This window comes from Poeciliopsis prolifica, unplaced genomic scaffold (genome assembly GCF_027474105.1).
Source record: "Poeciliopsis prolifica strain line A6 unplaced genomic scaffold, Auburn_PproV2 SCAFFOLD100, whole genome shotgun sequence".
NCBI classification, from domain to species: domain Eukaryota; kingdom Metazoa; phylum Chordata; class Actinopteri; order Cyprinodontiformes; family Poeciliidae; genus Poeciliopsis; species Poeciliopsis prolifica.
The window spans coordinates 405,807-429,370 of record NW_026562475.1 but is presented as its reverse complement, the minus strand read 5'-3'; the positions used below and the strand labels follow the sequence as shown (position 1 = coordinate 429,370).

At 39.1% G+C, this 23,564-nt stretch overlaps 1 protein-coding gene across 1 annotated transcript in view; it reads left to right on the top strand.

Moving 5' to 3' along the window:
- The window catches only part of epas1b (endothelial PAS domain protein 1b), a 77,256-nt gene that overhangs the window by 40,874 nt on the left and 12,818 nt on the right, over positions 1–23,564 (top strand). Inside the window, exons 5-7 of the mRNA XM_055023417.1 lie at positions 3,213–3,328; positions 3,425–3,627; positions 20,661–20,767. Coding sequence (XP_054879392.1) covers positions 3,213–3,328; positions 3,425–3,627; positions 20,661–20,767 — 426 coding nt within the window. The remainder of the gene's footprint in view (positions 1–3,212; positions 3,329–3,424; positions 3,628–20,660; positions 20,768–23,564) is intronic.

Below are 23,564 nucleotides of genomic sequence, written 5' to 3'. Positions count from 1 at the left end.
TGGACTGAATCAAATGAAAAAGAATAAGAAGTAGTCGTGTTTTGGTGAGGAAAGATTCCAGTATGTCTGCACCAGAGATTTGACTCACACAGAAGGTTTTCTGCTTACTCTCCAATCAGAGAGTAAGCAGAATATCATTTGTTGGTGAATGCAATTCACCAACAAATTAATGAATCACCTATTTGTTTGACTATAAACCCAACAACTTCACTGGGTTTATAGACCTCTTCCGCTACTAGTTTACTCCTCATTTTTACATTTGTGCTTTCTCTTCATTCAAAAATACGTTTTTCCCTCTTTGTTTGGTGTGAAGATAAAAATGCATTCTGGGAATGGCGCATTGGTGAAAGACACCGCACAACGCCTGGCTTTGTGGCTGCAACTCCACAGCTGAACTCTGACCTCGTGAAGTTCAACTTAATTCCGTGTCCTGTTGGATTGTTTTGCAGTTCACACATGGGGTGGCAGATATCTGGAGTGTTGACTTGAACTTTTTTTTAAACACTCTGCTGTCGAGTAGCAGGATGCATGCTGCATTTACAAGATACGCCAGTGAGGGTTAGAAAACTATTTCAAGAATAGGAACTTTGTCACTTAAAACAAATATCTAGGCTTAAAGAGAATTATTTTTAGGTTTTTAGTATGACTGTAATATATTTTGAAAGCATCAGAATATAATTTGATACGTGTGGGAGTTTAAAATGAAAATGTCGACAAAGAGACAAATTGCACAGAATCCATTCATTATATCAGTATGGTGTGTATTGTGGCCTGTATGTAACATTTGGCCCTTTAAATGTCCTCCACAGGAAGTGTTAACTCTTTACATCAATGTTTCAAGAGTTTGCCTACTGCTCTACCAGAGAAAACAAGTCATTGGATTTGTTTTACACAGACCAAAAGGATTTGTACATTTCCAAAGGCAGATCTTCTCTAAGAAATGGAGACCACCACCTTCCTTGTTTTCTCTGATCAGAATAAAAACATCTTTTTTCAGAGACAGCCTATAAAATGGTCATAGCAAGTTGAAGAAACCCTACAGGATTGTTTTGCGGTTAAAGATTTGATTTCTCCTTACCAGCCACATGGTTGGTCATCTATGCCATGACTAAATGTGTGACTGACTGTACAAACCATGTGGACAGCAGCATCCCCACCAGAACTCTGAGATGCTTCCCTAATGATTCAGGGAGGCACCGAGGGAATTATTGAGAAGTATGCAGAGGCAGCTCAAAGACACAATAATATTTCATTTTCCTTTGGGATCAATAAAGTGTTCTTGAATTTTGGGCAGTTTTTAGTGTGGGGAAAGAAAATCATTTCTTTCAATGAAGGAGGCATCTCTTGGTTTCTATTCAAGGTACAACAAACAGATGTGGATTTTTCTCAGAAATATGAGACTGGTACCACAATGTGAAGGTTTTTAGTAAAACATGAATTAAAGTATGTCTTTACAAAGTTGAAGCAATTACCTCTGTTGGTGAAAAACAGACTGAGACTTGTTGTCAGGAATTAAAGCTTGACGTGAAATAATCGGACTAAACACAGTGAAATATGACACATTTGAATAGTTTTGGTAAAATATATTGAAGTCCCTGGAAATAGTTTTTCTTTTTTTTTGGCTTTGTCTGTGTTCATGTACAGTAAATGTCAAAGAATTTGGACTGTTTGTGTATTTTGGGAGATTTTCAGTGCCTTTTGAACAGCAGGAATAATGCTTTTAGCTTTTTACAATTCCATTGGAGCTCATTTAAAATTAATTTCAAGCTGCACTACTATTTTCATTTTCACTGCAAATCTACCATTTACGGACAAAAATACTTTTGAATATTTTCAAATTACCTGTTCAAAAGATTAAACATGATTAGAATGAGTTTTGCTGTTTGAGGTAGGTTTTAATTTCGCTTGAATAATTCCTGCCCCCCCTCCCACACATCTTTTTTTCTTATTAAAAACAGAAACATTGTATTTAATCACTACAACTGGCATTTAGATGATTATCAATTCTGAAAATTCATGCATTGTATATTTATGTATGATGATCATAGTTTTAAAAGAGTAAGAAAAATTAAACAGTTCAAATTTGCCGTTTGTTTGGTATCCCTTAAAACTTCATGTTTGTATGGCCAAAGGAAGCAGAATTAAGAAACCCTCCAAAGCTTTGTCATAAATCTAGTTTCAGTGATCAATACAGTGAGTCAAATCAGCTGTTGCCAGAAGAATACACAACTTACACCTTTTGTTTTTAAATTTGTACTTTGTGAAGTTGTGAAGTTTTGCCAATAGTCCAGACCTGGACACCACGCACTGTTGTGTACAGAGACAGAAATTCTTAAGAAATCTCAGCTCACAACAGCTAAAACTGGAAACCAAATACACGTGACCTTTGACCCCTCAAACTGCATATTATATTATCATGATGGAATGATCGGCAGATGAGGTGCAGTACTTTGGAAAACCATCAACTTTCATCACAGTCCAGCCGGCATTCACCTTCATTTGTACAACAAAAAAAGTACGACATTTTTTGTACTTCTTTTTAGTACAAGTACATATAAAGTCTGAGCAGTAACGAGACTTTTTGGTCCACAAACTAAAGAACTAGAAGGACAACAGAGTCAGACTAGACCACCATACAGATAAGTCCTGCCTCTATCCTTTGACATTTAAATAAATATAGAGCTGCGGAGAACTTTCCAAAATTTTAGCTGTAGCAGAAAAGAGACTGGAGCAACTGAAATCTGGTCTTTTTCTACAAGTCTGAATCAATTCTGATCCTCCATTACTGATATCAACATTGCTACAGTAAAATTCAAACCTCTTCAGACACTTATAGGGGGACAATGTTGGTTGCACTCGATTTTATTTATGAAATCAGAACAAAAAGCATGGTTCACTTTAGATTTTTTTTTTTTATTTAAAAGATTGTTTGCAACTATGTGTCGTTTTTGTTCAACTTCATAAATTTCTGCTATGGGTTGGTGTATCAGAAAATCCTGATAAGGGTTTGTGTTTGTAATACATTTCTGTAAATTCCTACCAAATGTTTTTTGTGACAGATGCTGGAGAAACAAATGTACCATTTAAAAAAATAGGTGTTGGGTTACTATGGACATGATTTAGCTATTATCAGAATTAATGTGATCTGCTCTTCAGGAAGAGATTCTGTGAAATCTTGGTCCACCTTAAATTATTACTCTTGGGTTTTCTAGGGAGCTTCTGTAAAAAAGGCAAAGACCAGAGCACAGAGCGAGACTTCTTCATGAGGATGAAATGCACAGTGACCAACAGAGGACGTACCGTCAACCTCAAGTCAGCAAGCTGGAAGGTAAGGCTTGAATGGACGGACATAAGACAGCATTCAAACCGATTCTATCATAAAGCCGCCGGAGGCAAAAATATTCCAACATTCCCATCCCTCCAGGTGTTGCACTGCACCGGCCAACTGAAGATGTACGACGGCTGCCAATCGCAGGTTCTCTGCAGCTATAAGGAGCCTCCGCTCACCTGCGCCATCCTGATGTGCGAACCCATCCCACATCCGTCCAACATCGACGGGCCGCTGGACAGCAAGACGTTCCTGAGCCGACACAGCATGGACATGAAGTTCACCTACTGTGATGAAAAGTAAGCAGGCGTCACTATAGCAGTAATGCCACTCAAGTGTGCTTTTCTGAGCCAACACCAAAATAAGAATCCTTAAATACCTCTACCAACTGCAGAACTGAAGTATTTCTAGTGTGTACTTGACTATATAAAACCTCTCTTTTTTTAACTTGCAAGAGTTTGTAATTCTTTTTAGGTTGAAAACTTTTAAAGTATCTTAAAATTCAGAGTGACTTCACAACCAGCTTTCTGCATGTGGGCAACAGCTTGTGTAACAAACCAATGGGCTCTACTGGAGGAGAAGTCACTCCCTCTCCATTCATTTTCTATGGAACTTGCAATGAGGTGACAATTGATTACCCTCTATCAGTCAAGAGACTGGTGAAATTCGTACATGTGAAGTTTTGACTTTGTACGCGTAGATGCACACATGCAGGCTAAGCTGCACAACACAAGAAAGTTGAAAAATATCCAACTTTTGTTACTGTTGGATTGACCCTAACTGCTGGAAATCTATCACTGTCGCTCTCTGTTTATTGAGCCCATAACACATAGAAACCGGCATTTCTTACTTTATTCAATGATCCTCTCCACTGTCTTCACCACTCTTCGCAGAGCCTTCCAGTCTGAGGCCTTGCAGACATATTAGATGTCTGAATCAGTCTTAGTGAGAAACTTCCAGTGTGTCATATTTTGACTTTGTTAGTTTTTGTTATTTACAACTCATAAGTTCAAAACTATTCTCTTGATGGGTACTAGAGCTAAGGAAATCATCAAACAACATTTCTTAATGCAGACACATGACTTACTCTTTTGTATCGTGTTGCTTCGAATCATTAAAATTTGCGGACCTTTCTTTCTGAACAGCTGTATGGAAGTCTGGACTTTGAAAGGATCTATAGAATACCTTGATTATTTCACCATTATTTGCCTTTTGTAAATCTTAACATTTTATTATGCATTAACAAAATGCATAACAAAATGGTCAGTCATATGACTGCAAAGGCATCCAGGTCCTGGAACACCACCCTACATCATCATCCCTCTACCACCGTGCTGATGAGAGGCATTTGGAATTTGATCTCAGACATCAGTCTAAGGGACTGATGTTCTTGCAGTCAAACTTTTGTCTCTCCAAGCAACCCTTCCCTACAAACCATATTGCCTTTTTTGTCCTTTAACACTTAATGTGACTGAGTCCAACGTTGGGTTTTTAGTTTGTTTTTGGGGTTTTTTTTTCTAAGCATGCCCTGAGGTGCAAACCACTTCAACATTAACATAGCACAATTACAAATGACAAAAACACAGTATTTTAAGTTAATGTCACTGATGCAATCTCTCACACACATATACAGGAATAAAAAACAAACAAACAAAAGACAACTTTTTGAGCTTTTTTTAAAAGGTTTTATTGGCTCTGATGGGCTTTTTTTGATAGTTAATTGACAGGAAAGTGGGTAATAAGAGAATGGGAAGACATGCAGCAAAGATCACAAGGCCAGAAATCAAACATGTGACAACCTCATCGAGGACCAAGGCCTCAATATGAGGGATGTGCTTAATCCCTGCACATCAACGTTTTGAACTTTTTGATGTGTTTAATTGTTTTGGGGCACAATAATTTCTTTTGATACAGTTGATTCTGATTAATCATTTTTATTGATGAACACACACACACACACACCTATTCTGTGATGTATTCATGCACCTATTAATATAATTCCATAATTCAATATGCATTTGCTATTTCAAGATACAAATAACTTCATTCAAATTTTTAGGCATTTTTTGTAAAGGCAAACTTTTTGATAATGGTTGTCAAACGTTAGCTACATATTTTTACTTTGAAAAATATTTATGGCAGTGTAATATGTTACCTGTGCCTTTCATTCACACTTGGACAGTGTGAACGAAATCTAGCAGACTGAATTAATTTTAATTTCTTTACATAAACTGTCATAATACCCTAATACTTCAAATTGAGATATCTCACTTAAAATACACAAAAAGTGAAAGAAAAAAGTATACAGTAATTTACAAATGTATTTATATTCTACTGGCAACAGAGCACAGGCAAGGGTTCAGTCTGCTGGGCAATTTGGGAACAGTTCAGTGACTGGGCCTTCTGAGACATCTGGCTAACCACAGGTTAGACTTTAGACTTACTTTATTCAATGATCCTCTCCACTGTCTTCACCACTCTTCGCAGAGCCTTCCAGTCTGAGGCCTTGCAGCTCCCAGACCAGATGGAGATACTGCTGGTCAGCAGGCTTTCAATGGTTCCTCTGTAGAAGGTGGAGAGGATGGGAGGTGGGAGGGAAGTCCTTCTCATTCGTCTCAGAAAGTGCAGGCGCTGCTGTGCGAGTGAAATGATGTGAGTTGTTCAGCTGAGGTTGTCTGTAATGTGAACCCCCAGGAACTTAGTACTGTTAACGATCTCCATTGCTTAGTCATTAATGAGGAGTGGTTTGTGGTTAGGTCGAGACCTTCTGAAGTCGACGATGATTTATTTTGTCTTGTCGACATTCAGGAGCAGGTTGTTTATTCTGCATCAGGCCACAAGATGTTTTACCTCTTTTCTGTAGTTCACTTCATTGTTGTCCTGAATTAAACCCACAATTGTTGTGTCATCTGCATATTTAATGATATGGTTTGTGTTAAACCTGGGACAACAGTCGTGGGTCATCAGGGCAAACAGCAGGGGGCTCAAGACACAGCCCTGAGGATAACCAGTGTTCAAAGAAATGACAGCAGAATTGCCAAGTCTCGACCGGTCCGCTGTGATAAAAAGGTTGGGGACCACTGCTTAAGAGGGAGGTTGGCTACAACCTCTTGAGCTTTACCATGGATTTTCCACTGTAGAAGTAGTTACCAAACATCAGGTAGCCACTGCAAAACTTGCGCTATCCACTCAAAAGCAGAAAAGTACGAAGCAATTTCTGTAACTCGTGTACTAAAGCCACATATTTTTTAACGTCAAAGGGTCTAAATAAAGATATTACTTAACCAGAGAGAAAGAAAAATAAAATCCCCAGAACATGAAACTAATTGTTTTAGTTACAGTTCCCACTTGGTAGTAGACCAGATGAGTTATTAGTCTCCTTCAGGGAGGTAAAGTCCTGTGTAACCCCATCATGGGTAATCTGCAACCAGGCCGGATGGAGCAGGCCGAACCAGACCCCCTCAATGCCAGGGAGCTGACGATGGCAGTCCATGAAAGCCGCCCACGCTCAGACAATCCTGGCAATATAACCGCGGAAAACGAAGACAGTCCTACCGTTCACCTTGACCCGCTGAAGCTCCTTTGCCATCGACAGGATTTTAACACAGTCAGTGTAGTAATGTAGCTTGGCTACAATGGTGCGATGCTGCTCACCTGCCTTGGGTCTATGAATTGGAATACGGTGAGCGCAAAATAGCAGCAGCTCTTCCACGAATCTAAAGGCATCCTTTAGCAACCGAAAGGTGGCAGACATTGAAGCCGACAAAGGGTCATCCTCTGGGACACCGATGTTGCAGATGTTTTGACACTGGGACTCCAAGTCATCACATTTATTCTCTAACTGTGCCACGGTTTTAGTAAAGCTGCCACTTTTTTCTGGAAGCTGACAAAGTCATCAGTGAAGGTGGATAGGGATTTCTCCATCTCAGCAAACGTTACCTTTAGCCCCATGAAACTCTAGAGGCCAGAGCAGTGGTCCCCAACCACTGGTCCGCGGACTTATTGGTACCGGGCCGAGCAAGAAATAATTAAACATTTCCGTTTTGTGTATTATTTGAGTCTTTTATTTTGAAAATCCTTTAACGGATTTTCTTGGTTACATCTTGCGCGCCAACATTGAGCCACAAGCAGCAAAATGAGTCAGAAACAGATCAAATGTAAAGTTTCTTTACAAAGGGAAAAGGCCCAGAGAAGAGACATGAGAATGGATTTATTCCGGGAGGTGATTCCCACATTCCAAGCCCGCTCTGCATGATATGGTGACCGGCTCGCTAATGAGGGAATGAGGCTTTCAAACTGTGCTTGGTTTCCACAAGAGGAGTAAAGCTTGAGAGGAGTAAAGCTTGTGAGTTTTAGATCTGGTTCATACGGCACAATTTAAGGATTGTTGGCCGATATTCCGAACTTCTGTGACCACACATGAGCCGATAAAGTCGGTTCGTGTGTCCAGCCACACGGGAGGAGCAACACACCACACACAAACCGATTCCACTCACGAACATCCCGATTCCAGATGAAAATCCAGTATAACCCCCAACATACCATACGTGAATTTAGAATAGCTAATCAAACAAGGATGATGATGTTGAAGCAGTAGTGATAGTTTGTGGATTTATTTTAAGCAATAAAAGACATAACAAAAAGAAAAGGTGTTTGATAAAAGATGGTGGGAGCAGCCGCTCCATTTGCTGCACTGTGATTTGGAGGTGAGTTATGTTTTTTCATAGTTAAAATATTTAACTGAATAAACATAACCACATGTATAAAAATGACCTTTAGATATATTAATAAACACTTCCACATATCACCTTTGATGTCCGCTGTTTGGGATTCCCTGCGTGCTTACCTCACCGCGCTTTCTAACTGGCTACCTGTCACATTCAACAGGTTGCGTTCAGTTAGGAAAAACCCCACATGCTGCGATAATCAAGCCAAGATAATGTTGAATATGCCCGATTTAGATTGGGCAGATCACCACCACTAACACACCACACACTGCAGGACGTTATAAGATTGGGAAAAAAAAATAAACAAAAAAGGCTATATAATGGTTCTTGCCCTGCCTTCCACCCCCAGCCGCAGCAAAATGGCCAAGTCTTGTCCGGACCGTGGTAATAAAAAGGTTGGGGACCCCGGGGCAGTGGACAATTCTATTTTGAAGGATAGCAGCTCAGACTTAATCTAATAGAGACTTTCACTAAGGACAGCATGAAACTCTGCTTTAAGTCATCCTGAAGAGCTCCTTTTTAAGATCGCTGACGTCGCTAACTGCAGCAGCCTCTGGACTGGAAGGGACTCACCCCTAGTTGAGGATTCACCATTAGGAAAAGGCAGCAGGTGAGACTGGATCAGATTTCCTCCTTTAGCATTTTAGTGACCAAACAAAAGAAAATTGTGTACAATGCAAGGATTACTAATATCGTTTGAGGTTGAAAAAGTGCCTGGCAAAAATTGAAAATAGAGCCAACCAAAAGGAGCACACCAAGACTGCACTGCCATTCAACCGGAAGTCCTGGTTGTGTGTTTGTCATCAAAATGACCTCATCATAATGCCATCATTACTTGCATAATACCGGCCCGGGGGCCAATTTGGCACATCCAAGCGGCAGCTGCTTGTTTGATTTTGAAGAGCAATTGATCATCATGCTGCCTGGGTGAATTGTTCCTCTGTCTCTCGGACCTCAAGCAGCACAAAGCAGGCAGAGCTGTGAGTAAACGATGCCTCAGGCAGCATTTTGAATGAATCGGTGGACATACATCAGAGCCAGGGAGAAACAGGCATGGTGGCAGGTGGTGACACTTGTGTAAAATATCATTTACTGAATGTTAACACATCGACATACCATCTGGAAGATGCCCAAAAAGCTTAAACTGACACTTTAAGTGAATTTTCAGCATCTTGACTAATGGAAACTGGAACTTAATATTTTCCAGTTGCCACTGTGGAGTCTCTATTGCTGTTATTCATTTTTCAGGTTTGACTATCCACTAAAAGATTTGGTAAACTTACCATTTTAAAACCATGATACACCAGGATACCAGCACACCAAGATATTACTGGTTTGAGGAAACATTAGCTGTTTGTAAAAAGGAACAGTCATGTTTATTATGTTGAATCTAAATATCCCAGTAAATATTTAAGTGTTTGTTACATCTCCAAGACGGTTTTGGGGGGAGTGGGGAGAGTAACAAATGGCTCGGGAACGAAGAGGCAAAACCAGGAGAGTATAGTTAAAATAACTGTATTTAAAAATAAGGCAGGAAGAATCTTGAAGGTAGCAGGGAAATACCCAAAGAAAAAAAATGAGAGTAAAAATAATAAAATCCAGCATTTCTAATAAGAAAAAAAAATCCTCCAGCAAACTAACCTGGCAGAAACCATGAACCTGGCATCTTCATCTACACAAACCTTCACAAAGTTGCAGCACACATGCTGTCCAATTGACGAAGAGGAACTGAGATCACTTCTCCATCAAGAGGCAGAGTGGAGCCAGCTGCGCCTGCTTAAGTTGTATGAGCGCAGCACCTATTTGAAGTGGGGAAACATGCATGAAGTCACCACTGCACGTGACAATGTTTCTTGGACATTGTATTATATTTTCTCTAACTTCAAAATTATTTCAAAGTAAACTGTAAATTGTATAAGATTCCTCCACAAATTTTCAAACACACTGTTGCAAAAACCAAATGAGCATTAGATTTCTTCCAGAACCTCTGACAGAGTTCAGAGGAGTTGCAGAGATGCCGATTCGCACGCTGGATTTCTGCCAATTAAAACACGACTATTGAAGCAGCACCCTCACACAGAAGGTCCACTTTGAATAATGATGGTCATCAGTTTGAAGAACAACTCTGTGCACTCTAAGCCCAGGATGAAACATTAATATCCCAATAGGACGTTGTCAGAGTGGAGGGACACAATTTTGCCTAACTCCAGTAAGTTAGGCAGGAGTTTCAATCCTGGAAACTCCTAACACGATTAAAGGATTTTTTGTTTGTTTCTTGCTGATGATTTATTTGATTATTAGACAAACAGCAACAAATTAAAGCACAATAACTGATTTATTTATGATTTCTTTTGCGGAACCACTACACACTCATGCATATAACAGTATCAAGGTGCTCATGTAGTACAAAGGTTCCCACCTGAAGGAAAGTGAACTTTTACAAAAATGAGCTGCTCTCATGTGTTTGTTTTTATTTTTTGACCTTTTTAAGTCCAGTTTCATAGCTGCTCGAATCTGTTCTCTAATTACGCAAATGAGTAGGTGGGTGGATCTGCAGATCCTGCAAGGATGGGGTCTCATTAGCGAACAGGACAGAGTGTTTCTTTGGCCGGGCTCTGGCAGTGCGAGCGCTTGCTGGATGGAAAACAAAAAAGGAGAGGTGAAAAGAAGGGGAAAGAACATGCCTTCAACAAGTTGCAGCTAGACCAAAATCTTGTGTTTGCACAGCTTGCATGGTCTTAACCAAGAGTTGGAGGTTGTCTTTTTTTTTTTGGAATGTAGTGATTAATATTAACTAATTCCCATCAGGGTTTGCATCTGAAAGTAGATGAGGTTTCCTCCATAAATCCCCATATTGGATCATCTGTCAGCTTAAAACAAACAAACGTCTATATTTTCTCAAATGTGAACTCTATGAGGATTTGGCTTCAAACACTGAATGTCACTTCAAGCTTTAAAATTATAAATAAGCTCCAATAATATATTAATTCTGGAAAACCTCTCTGAACTTTCAAAGAAAAAAATGATTTTTAGGATTTTAAAAAGTTTTGACTTTTCTCGGGGAAACCATGAAAAATGTCATGTTTTATTTCTGGTTGAATAGGAATCAGCCTGAAACTGTAGATGAAACTTCAAGAAATTAAATGACAGAATGTTCTCATGCATTCATAAATGAACATCTCCATACTATATCTACAGTATTTTGTTTTAAGCATCTTTCAGCTTTTGATGATTGCAGGCAGACTTACTTGCATTAAATATCAGTCTGTGTTCTATAAAAATAGAGCCTTAATGTCAGTATATTTTACCAACTGTTTACATCACAATGTGTGCAAACCGTTGTCGATATTCTGCTAATGTCAAAAAACACAATTTCTCAATTGCAGCTGACTATTAAAAAAGAAACACAGTTAAAATTACATGTGAATATATTTGTTCATGTCAACATTCATTAGAAACCATGCCACTTCCTGTTGTCTTCCTCAGCTTTCCACTAGTCGTTGGTCACATGACTCATATAATGTGAAAAATGTGTTTCCATTGAAGATTTGTGAAATACACTTATCTTGATACTATATCTACCAATCCATCAAATTTTAGCATTTATGTGCATTTGAGATTTCAAACTGCCAAGACCAGCATTATTAAACAGCAGTCTCTGTGTGTTCTCCTGAAAATACACACACCTACCTTTACATTAACTGTTACATTTCCAAAAGGCAGCCAATCATAGACAGAGGCTGAAAGAGTTGAAACAGATCGCCTTTGCTTTACTCCATGTACCGCCTTTCTGCTACCTGCTTATCCCCCACTCTTTTGCAGCTCGAATTGGCTGCAGACATTAATAGAACTCTGTTTTCTGTTTTAGTAGCATCTCTATTTTAAAGCCATTCCATGCTAGGATTCATTATGCAACAAAACACAAGAAATCATTACACTTTATAGTTCAGATATGGCAGTTCAGACATCATTAGAGCTTTTGAGATTCTGTCTAGCTTCTACAAGGTATAAACAACAGCTTGCTGACATGGCAACTGTCTGAAAGTAATGAAATAAAGAACTGCACAGTATCCCTGTCCAAAGGGAATAATTGTCCAAAACTGCAGTACCACAGCCAGGAGATTGATGAAGTAAAAGAACAAATCAGAACGAATGTAGCAGAGCTGCAGCCACCACAAGTCTAGAGTAAAAATGTGTTAAATCCTTAACGTTTCCATTTTAAGATGTGAACAAAGTCAAGAACGGTCATATTGTGAGTTCTGCCGCAAAAGCATGCCTTAGCTTTACATAAAAAAGTAAAGCTAAAGGATATATACAATTATTTTATTTTTCTCTTGTTTCCTTAAGCTCTTTATTTTTTAGTTTTCCTCTTTTTGTGTTTTAGCTTCCTGTATCCTTGGCTCCCGGGTCATTTCCTGTTGAGAGATTGGGTCCAGCTCTTATTTTGGGAAGAGTCTCTTCCACCAGTGAACTTTGACCTAATGCTTTTGATTTATAGCAGGCTTCAAATTTACTCAAACAGCTAACAAATAAGTCCAATAGTAAAAAAGGAAACAGCTGTAAGAACATTGAAAGGCATAAAAAGTTCAACGTATTGTTGAGGTGGAATATGTACAATTTTTATATTTTAATAAGTGATGTCTGTTTTGGTTGTAACATGGTAAAATGTGAAAAAGCGAAAGGGGAGGAAAATCTTTGCGAGGCTGGGTATGTTTGAGCTCTTAATATAAAATCTAGTTCCAGCTACATTTGGAGTGTCTCTCTAACAGCTGTGCACATCTGGAAATCCTGAGTTTTGCTTGTTCCCCTTTGTAAATCAGCTCAAATTTAATATGAACAATCATTTGAAAGTCTTGCCACAGATTTTAAAACCTGCACATCAACTTTTTATGCACTGGACTGGCTTTGTGACACCATGTCAAACTAGCAGATGGATATGAATAATGAAAAAGAATCAGAAACTCTAAACGAGGATGCTCACATGTCATTATGACATCAACTAACACATGTCTTTTGCATCGTATAAAATTTTATTCCCATTCCTTTTTCTTTATTGGCTATTTTAGTAACATTATTCCAGTGCTCGTTTAATCTTGGTCATTTTTTATGCAAAAGTATTTTTTGCAACTTAAAACTTTATTGTATTGAATTGGGATTTATGAAGTATCCCAAGACAAGCCTGACTGTAAAGTGGAGGGGAACAGACTAAAAAGCACTGATAAAATCTAAAAATTGTTTTCAGCTTTCCAGGTTCTACTGTTATTTATAGATGCATCTTTTGCTGCAATTAATGAAAAAGATGCAAATTTGTTTCAGAAATGTCTCAACCAACTTTACATATCTAGAAACTGATGCATTTTTCTACCCTTCACATTGCAAAAAGTTGTTCAGACTTAGTTAAATTGGATTGGGAGAGCATATGCACAGCAACTTTCCAGATTCTCAATTGGATTGAAACTTAGACTTTGAACCATTTTATAACTTAAATATTCTGTTTACAGTACACTGGATTGCATTATAGGGCATCTCAGTAAAGGGGACGATATAAAATGTAATATGATAAAGCTTTGTCAGTTTTCACCTGAAACATTACATTTTAATCCTATATTTTTCTTCTAAGCCTTGTATACTGATGTGCTAAAAAGAGCTGGAGAGAAATAAAAGAAAAATGGGATTTCTTCCCTTAAGGCAGTGGTCCCCAACCTTTTTATTACCGCGGATCGGTCGAGACTTGGCAATTCTGCTGCGGCCCTGCGGGGGTCATCAGTTGATGTTCCCGCAAAACCCTTTTTTTCTCAATTTTCTATTTACGACAATCTTACAACGTTCTGCAGTGTGTGCCCATTAAAAATGCCCAATCTAAAATCAGGTATATTCAACATTGTCTTTGCCAGATATCTCAAATTGTTTTATGACTAGACGTTTTAGCAATTTAAGATATCTCTAATTACATTCTGACTAGTCAAAATGACGTCAGATTTACCATTGATTTGTATGGGGACTTCAATTCAAGATATCTACAATGAATTACTGACTATCTGAAATACACATTTCAGATACCTACAATTAAATTATGACTTGTCAAAATTATAATTCAAGATATCTCGATTATAGTTTTGACTAGTCATAATTATAATTCAAGATATCTTAAATGTATTTTTGGATAGGAGAAATGTTGTTTTGACTAGTGGAAATTGAATTATAGACATCTTAAAAGCAAATAATGACTAGACAAAACTAAATGAGAGATATCTTGAATTATAATGTTGACTAGTCAAAATTCCTTTTACGATATCTCTAAATGAATTAGATATCTTGAATTATTCAACTTTTCTATTTAAGATATCTTAAATTAACATTCTGACGAGTCAAAATGACATTACTGATATCTTGAATTGGCATTCTGTCTAGTCAAAGTGTCACTGATTGACGTGGCAATTTGAAAGTTTAATAAAACAATGAAAAATAGAAAAAACAAAAAAAGATGTTTAAAAATGCACAACTTTCATGTTGAAAATGGATTGACAACAGCAGTTTTAGCTTTTCAAAGCTGTTTTTAAGAGCATTTGGTTCGTCGGAAATGAATAAACAGGACATTTTTTGCAGACATCATTAGCAGTCTTATAGTTTATGAAGTTTAGCGTTCATAAACTATTTCCAACATTGCTGAGCTCTTTCTAATTTGTGGCATTTACAGACAATTTTGTGCAGGAAACATAAAATTCTACAGGCAACAATTTGGACAGCACAAAGGAGCTTCAACGTCATTCTTAATTCAGATATCCAAAATTGTAATTTTGACTAGTGATAATTACGTTCAAGATATCTTAAATTGTAATTCTGGATACGTGTCTCATCAAATTACAAATTCAGTGATGTCATTTGAGATATCTTGAAAGAAATTTTGACTAGTCAAAATGTAATTGAAGATATCTTGAATTATTATTCTTACTAGTCAGAATGTAAATGCAGATATCTTAAATTACCATTCCGGATAGTCAAAATGTAGTTTTGTCTAGTCAAAATGCATCTTCAGATATCTGGAACGTAATTACGGATAGTCAGACGAAACCGAATTTCTGTTAAAACGGCTTGCCATAAGAAAGCAGCCTGTTGAATGTGACAATCAGCCAATCAGAAAGCGCGGCGACGTAAGAACGAGGTGAATCCTTAAACAGATGACATCGTGCAACTGAGTGTCCGGTAGACATCGGAGGTGATATGTGGAGATGTTTATTACTATATGTGAAGGTCAATATGTTTACCATATGTGGTTATGTTTGTTCAGTTAAATATGTTAACTACAAAAAAACATAACTCACTTCCAAATCGTAGTGCCCCAACTAGAGCAGCTTGCTCCCACCATCTTTGATCAACACCTTTTTGTTGTGTCTACCACTAGGTGTGTAGGATCGAGAGTAGAAAGAGAGGGAGAGAAGAAGGTATAAGATGGCGGAAAGCTGATGTTACTATACTACTGAGTGAGTTATGAATAAAAGCTATCAAGAGTTCTTTGTTTACTGAGCTTCGACCTCGTCCTACCTACCAAACATAACAATTGATGACAATGACGTCTTTACTCATCCCTGCACCATTCCTGCCCTGCAGTGGAGAACCGACAGTTCTGTTTTCTACGTGGCCAAAGATGTTCGAGTAACAAAAGGGAGAGGAACACAAGAACAATGAGGTGCAAACGGACAAATGCATTAAAGAAAACATTTTATATAACTATTAATATAGACCCAGTTACACACAGTACAGCAGACAGCGCAAGCCTGTTATAGCTGTGGATTGACAAATCACCCGACAAATACACAAGACTGTCCTGCAGCGCAGCAAATGCAACAGCTGGACATTTTTCTAAAGTTTGCCGCTCAGCTAAACAAGTTAGAGAAGTAATGCCTGAAGTGGTTGTGCTCATGTTGACCGCAAAAGAAGTTAATACTACCGATGGACTGCTTTGCAAAGTGAACATTACAGCTGCGTAAGGGGAGTCTACTGACTGTGGATTACCGATTGATACAGGATCATCAGGATCAACAGACATTTTTCTGAAAGTCGTCTAACTGCACCTCATGTGAAATTAGTCTCTTATTTGAAAGAGGACATTCCTGCAATAGGATATTTGGAAGCTCCTGCTTCTTTGTATGTGGTTCAAGGAGGATCTGCATTACTTGGAATGGACCTAATAAAAGCACTGAAATGGACAATTAACCACAATTCATTCCATGTTCCACCTCCTGAACATGCTTCTTCTGCTCCACCTGGATTGCTATCAAAAACAGACTCTGTTTCTATTGGCTGCGTTGCTGGGTTTGTGCACAAAGTTAAAGTACGTGAGGATGCAGTTCGTGAGGATGCAGTTCAGCAAAAAAGTTCGTGAGGATGCAGTTCAGCAAAAAAGTCCCAGTTCAGCAAAAACTCCATTTGCAGTGAGAAGAGATGGGTCTACTTCTGAAGGAGGGCATTATCGAACACATCGATGCTTCAACCTGGATTTCTCCTATTGTGGTTACAAGAAAAGAAGACAGACCTAGACTATGTATTGACTAAAGAGAACCTAATAAAGGACAGTCACCCTTTGCCTCACAAACTTTTAAGTGAATTCAGGGGTGCCAATGTTTTCTCCACCATAGATCTAGTATCTGCATACCACCAACTTCTACTGCATGAGAACAGTCGGAACCTCACAGCTTTTATCACACACAAAGGACTTTTCCGCTACTGCCGTGTTCCCTACGGGTTGGCCTCTGCTCCATCCGCTTTCCAAAAATGATGGAAACTGTGCTTAAAGGGCTCTGTGCTGTTCACAATTACTTGGATGATGTAATTGTTTCAGGATCTTCTCTCGAGGAACGTGACAGACGCCTGCGTGCTGTGCTCCAGCATCTTACAAATGCAGGTTTGACACTGAACATGTAAAAATGTACATTTAGACAGTCCAGACTCAGATTTCTCGGCCACGTCATTTCCAAAGACGGCATTCTTCCTGATCCGGACCATAGTGCAGCTGTCCGTGATGCCCCACCACCACATGATCTACCATCTCTGCGCTCCTTCCTGGGTTTAATTTCCTGGTACAGTAAATTCCTTTTCAATTTTGCCACAGTAGTGGAACCAATGCGGGCTGTACTGAGAGAAACTGTTGACTCTGGTTTCATATGGACTGAAGGAGCTGATCAAAGCTTTAAGGAACTAAAAGAGCTTTTACTGAACAGTCCTGTTCTTGCTCTTTTTGACCCATCTCTACCAACCATTGTCACCACAGACGCGTCAGACTACGGACTGGGTGGTGTGTTGACCCAAATACACCCAGATAATACTGAACGCACTGTGGCATTTGCGTCTCGAACTCTGAACCCTACTGAACGAAAGTACTCTACAGTGGAAAAGGAGGCTCTTGCTTGTGGGTGGGCTGTGGAAAAATGAAGGTCTTACCTTTGGGGCCGACATTTCACACTAAGAACTGATCATCAGGCACTGACAACACTACTCGCTACCAAAGGCATTGGGCGTGCTGGAATGAGAGTTGCACGCTGGTCTGCACGTTTACTGTGCTTCACCTATGATTTGGAATACAGGCCTGGATCACAAAACCAGGCTGCAGACTGTTTGTCACGGTTGCCACTCCCTATGGACTCTACTCCTGTAGATGAACCTGACATGGTTGCATCCATTGTGTCAGCTCTGTCTGTTGATGAGTTCATTTCTGCTTCCTCTCAGTGCCATGAACTCACACTCCTTCGTGGACAGATAGAGAAGGGCTGGCCAAAGTGCAAGAAGGCTGTGGACCCGGTCTTAATGCCATACTTCCACATCAGGAATGAACTTTCTGCATCTCAGGATCTGATCACGAGTGGTGAACATTGATACAATGTTCCTGTTGCTTTACGTGCCACTGTCATTCATCTGGCACATGAAACACATCAAGGTGTTGTTCGCACAAAACAGAGACTACGTGATCTTTACTGGTGGCCTCAGATGGACAAAATGGTTTAGTCTGTTATTTCTTCATGTACTACCTGGCAAATGAATGACAAATCTGCTCAAACTGCTCCTGCTCCTCTCCAACCCATTGCACTGCCGAACAGATCGTGGGAGAAAGTGGCTCTGGACGTCGTGGGTCCCTTTGAAACTGCTGCTTCTTCATGTAGGTTCGCTATAACATTAGTGGAATATTACAGTAAATGGCCAGAGGTGGCATTTTCTCACACTGTAACTGCTAATGTTATCACATTACTGTGATAATATTAGTAGCAGAGAGGAGAATCTTGACTACATAGTCACTGATAATGGGCTGCAGTTTCTTTCCACCTCTTCTGCAGATGTTCCTAGAGAAAGGGGAATATCTCATGTGCGTACAAGTGTGTACCATCCACAGAGTAATGGTGCTATCGAAAGATGGAATAGAGTTCTTAAGGAGACAATCCTAACTGCTGAACACATGCAGAAAGACTGGAAAACTACAGTGACTGATTTCCTACAAAACTACAGAGCAACACCACATAACACAACTGGAGTATCTCCATCAGAACTACTGCACAACAGGAGGATGAAAACAAAAGTGAACATCTTTCCAAATCCAGAGAAAAGCAGAAAATGCACAACAGTCCAAGAAACAGTTAAACAGAAACAAGAGAAGTCTAAACAGTATACTGACAAACGCCGTGGAGCAAAGACACCAACATTCAAACCAGGAGACTTGGTGAGGGTGAAAAGGCCTGACCGTGTTCGGAAAGGCTCATCAAGTCTTACTCCACCGCTGTCTGTTGAAAAGCAGATTGGAGGAAGTACTTATGTACTCAGTGACAATAAAAGGTGGAATGCTGCCAGATTTTCACGTTATTCTGCAGGTATTCCATGTAAAACACCAAAAACAGAAAAGCATGACCCTGTGGTTCAAAAGAAAAGTGTTAGAACTGCTGCTCGACCTGCGTGGTTCAAGGACTTTCAACCAGGTTAAAAGAAAATATTAAAATGTAAACACATCAATAATTTTGTTACATGTTTAGGGTTCAGGTGAACTAATTCTCTTGGTACAAACTGGTTACAAACAGCTGGATTTTATTTGTACAATAGTTACATTTGGTAATTCTATTCCATAGTGACTTCAAGTTTTAGAATTTAAAAGTACAGGGTTGCTGAATATATTTGTTTGGTTTTGTGTACTTAATTTACCACTTCCTTGATTATAACTAAGGTTATCTTTGTGACATACAAACCGTTAAATAAAGTTGATGTTCAGTCATTTGTTAAATGGGTACATGCAATCTTCAAGTAAGGGGGGATGTTCTGTCTACCACTTGGTGGTGTATGAAAATAGGATCGAGAGTAGAAAGAGAGGGAGCGAAGAAGAAGATATAAGATTGCGGAAAGCTAATGTTACTGTATTACTGAGCGAGTAATGAATAAAAGCTGTTAAGAGTTCTTTGTTTACTGAGCTTCTACCTCATTCTACCTACCAAACATAACACTTTTCTTTTTGTTATGTCTTTTATTGCTTAAAATAAATCCACAAACTATCACCACTGCTTCTATGTCGTCATTCGTGTTTGAGTATTCTAAATTCATGGATGGTATGTTGGGGTTTTATTGGATTTTCATCTGGAATCAGGATGTTTGTGAGTGGAATCGGTTCGTGCCTGGTGTATTGCTCCTGCCATGTGGCTGGACACACGAACTGACCAAACCTGTTGGACTTTATCGGCTTGTATGTGGGGTCACCGAAGTTTGGAAAATCGGATTAAATCATGCCAGTGTGAACCAGACCTAAAACTCACTAGCTCTAGCTCTCTGACTCTGCTCACTATGGTAACGTTTAACATCCCTTCAAAATGAGATACAGGTGCGCCACAAAAACAAACATTTTACTTTGTTGAAAGTTTTAACTCGCGATAATGACTAATTGGAGCCCTGAGCTTGCTTCTCCCATCTGGAAGTGATGAGAGACAATGATACCTGAAGTCCTGAAGTGTTGCTTATGCACAGGGTGCTTGGTCTCTATGTGGTGAAGCAGTTTGAAGGCTTCATAGCGAGCCGGTCACCATATCATGCAGAGCGGGCTTGGAATGTGGGAATCACCTACTGGTCAGGGAAAAAGCCATTCTCCTGTCTCTTCTCTGGGCCTTTTCCCCTTCACAAAGAAACTTTCCGAAGACATTTGATCTGTTTCTGACTCATTTTTCTGCTTGTGGCTCAATGTTGGCACACAAGACCTAACCTAGAAAATCCGTTAAAGGATTTTCAAAATAAAAGATCCTCCAGACTGAAATGATACATAAAACAGAAATGTTTTATTATTTCTTGCAAGGCGCTGTACCAGTTGGTCCTCAGACTGGTACCGGGCACGGCCCGGGGGTTGGGGACCACCAGCAACCAGAGCTGCTGGTGGAGTCCTCATTAAGGAGATGAACGTGTGGTGAGAGTGACAGAGATATTAATTGTTCTTAGGGTGAGAATGTGAATGATTCTTGTTTTTAGGAATAATATTTCACCATTCTGTTTGATTTTGAAATCATGTGTGATTCCTTTTGAAGTGCAGAGGAGCACAATGTGGTGCAGTATTATTACATGTGAGACTGATTAAACGTGTCTGTGTGTTGCAGGGTGACAGAGTTGATGGGTTACACTCCCGAGGACCTGCTGGGTCGATCGGTCTATGAGTTCTACCACGCCCTTGACTCAGACAGCATCACCAAGAGCCACCATAACTGTAAGTCACGCATGTTCAAACTAATTGCTTTCATTAGAAAGTCTTTGTTTTTTCTTCTTTGGGGCTAAAAATGTAAGTTTTACAATCTTCAGAAATCTCTAAAAGTTGTTAGAAAGTCAGCTGGTCTGAGACTTCACTAGATCCATTTGAAAGCTAGAGATTCCTGGCTGTTCACATATTCTTAAATTCAGTAGTAAGCAGTAAGTAGCTGCTAATATAGCTGTGGTAACTAGAATATTATGATAGCCTAGTCCATGTTTATTATACCCTAAGCAAGTTAGAGGGACACTGGCTGGGATGATATCATGTGGTGGTGGTTGGCATGTAATAACAAATAAGAGATGACAAATCTCTTAGCACCATCTTCTAAGGTGCTTTAATAGATGTTTTAAAGCATCTATTTTCACATTTTTTTCAAAGCTGTATCATTTTGAGCAAACATATAAGGAATCCAAAAATGTTACAATTTCTTTACCACAAAATAATTAAGAATGAATTAGAAAAGCACCTGAGAGCAAATTGTTTTCCTTAAAAATGTCACATCAAACTTATAAAGAGATATAAAAGCTCAGTGATATCCTAAATAGTATCCTTTATTATACTGCGTGTATATAATGAATCATTTTTAGAAAGTGAAATGTCATCTTGTCATTTGGCCAATCTGCTGAACCCTCTCAGGCTCAAATTACTTGCAAAGACTGGCTAAGTTGTTGCAAATCTGCAACACCTGCCTGGAGAGGGTTCAGCAGATTGGCCAAACTGAGAGTTTGTTGTGAGAAGCTGGCAGGTTGTATACCTGATCACTATATGTGTGTTTCTGGTCATAAACATCTCTGCCTCTCTTTCTTTCTGTCTCTCTCTCTTTATCTATCTAGCAATATATATATATCATAAGTCCTTCTGAACAAAATCTACCATTTGTTTTCTGATGAAGTTAAGAAACATTTTCATATGAAGCTTTAAATTTTATAGCAAAGAACGTTTTCACCAAAAGAGAGGGGAAATATGTTTTGGATGCGATTATGAAAAATAAACTAATATTATGAGAAAAAACATATCGGTGTTTTCGCTAGGGTAATTTCAGGGTAGGTGGTCCACGATTGTTTGTCAAATGGGTTAAGTGGTCCTCGGCCTGAAAAGGTTTGAGAAACACTTTCAAAGATGAAAAAATTAGTAAGTGGACAAACAATATTTTTGCTGTTCTTTATTTTATTTATTTATGTATTTATTTATGGAGTTTGTTCTGCTGAATAGAAAACCAGAAAAGATAAGAAATTGTATCAAAGAAATTAATGAAAGAAGTTAAAGAAATGAAAAAACTTCTCAAAAAGAAACATTTGTCAAGCCGAACTCACTGGAAACCTCCAGTTTATATTTTTTTAGTCAAATCTTTCTCAAATAAACATATTTGAAGATAATTATTTTTCTCCATCTTTTCTCATCATATTTTCTTTGGGTTTTTTTGTATAAAATATTTTATCAATATTCCTAAATTCTTCTAAAAATATTTGTTTTATAAAGATTTGTTAGCAGTTTTAATGTCATTTTTATATCAACATTAAAATAGCCAAGAATTTGTCATCTCATCTGATAAATCCTGCATGGATGGATTCTTAAATCCGGGGCAGAATGAGGCCAGTTTTGTGGGAACCATGTGGGCCCTTTAAATCCAGCTTTTAAGCCAGAAACATTTGCAAAACATAAATATGAAAATGTGAAGAAAAATGCATGAGTTCTCAGGACAACCAACAGATTTATGCTTGAGTAATATCTAATCAGTGATTTTACTGCTTATGATGTAGTTCAGCTCCAACAGGTCTCCACACATCAGCTGGCTGGAAGCTAAGCAGATTAAAAGTGCTCTCTGTTAGCATGACTCTGCTCACTTGGCCAACGTGAGCAGCCTGTTGATCAGCACATGGAATAGTGTTCCCTGCCGCACATGCAGCGCAGGCCTAAACGTCCTCAGGGAGTCATTCAGACACACACACACACACCCACACACACAGCCACACACACACACACACACACACACAGCCACACACACACACACCCACAGCCATACACACACACACACACACACACACACACAGCCACACACACACCACAGCCACACACCACACACACACACACACACACACACACACACACACACACAACACACACCACACACACACACACACCACACACACACACACACACAGCCATACACACACACACAGCCACACACACACACACACACAGCCACACACACACACAGCCACACACACACACACCACACACACACACACACACACACACAAAACACACACACACCACACACACACACACACACACACACCACACACACACACACACACACACACACACACACACACACACACACACACACACACACACACAGTGTCAGTGGCCTAATGTACGTCTTTTGACCAGTCATGCTCCTTTCCCACGCCAGAACTGAACCCTGGACTGAAGCCAGCAGATCCCGTTCTCAACTTAAAGTCAAACATCTAGTTTTGTCATGCTAACACGCGTTTGGTGATCTGGGACTCTTTGCAACTGATGCTTGTGAGATGCTTTTGAATAAAACGATTGGGCAAAGTCATAATTTTGAGTCAGTTTAAATTTTTAAAGTAGTTTCCTTAAACCCAGAAACAGAAGTCCAGTTTTTCCAAAGTAGAATGTGTCTGATTTTTTATTTTTTCATCCATTTATTTTATTTTATTCCAACTTTTAAAAATAGAAATAGGTACCACAGTTAAAGCAGGAAGAATTTGTCTGAACCAAGTCCCCC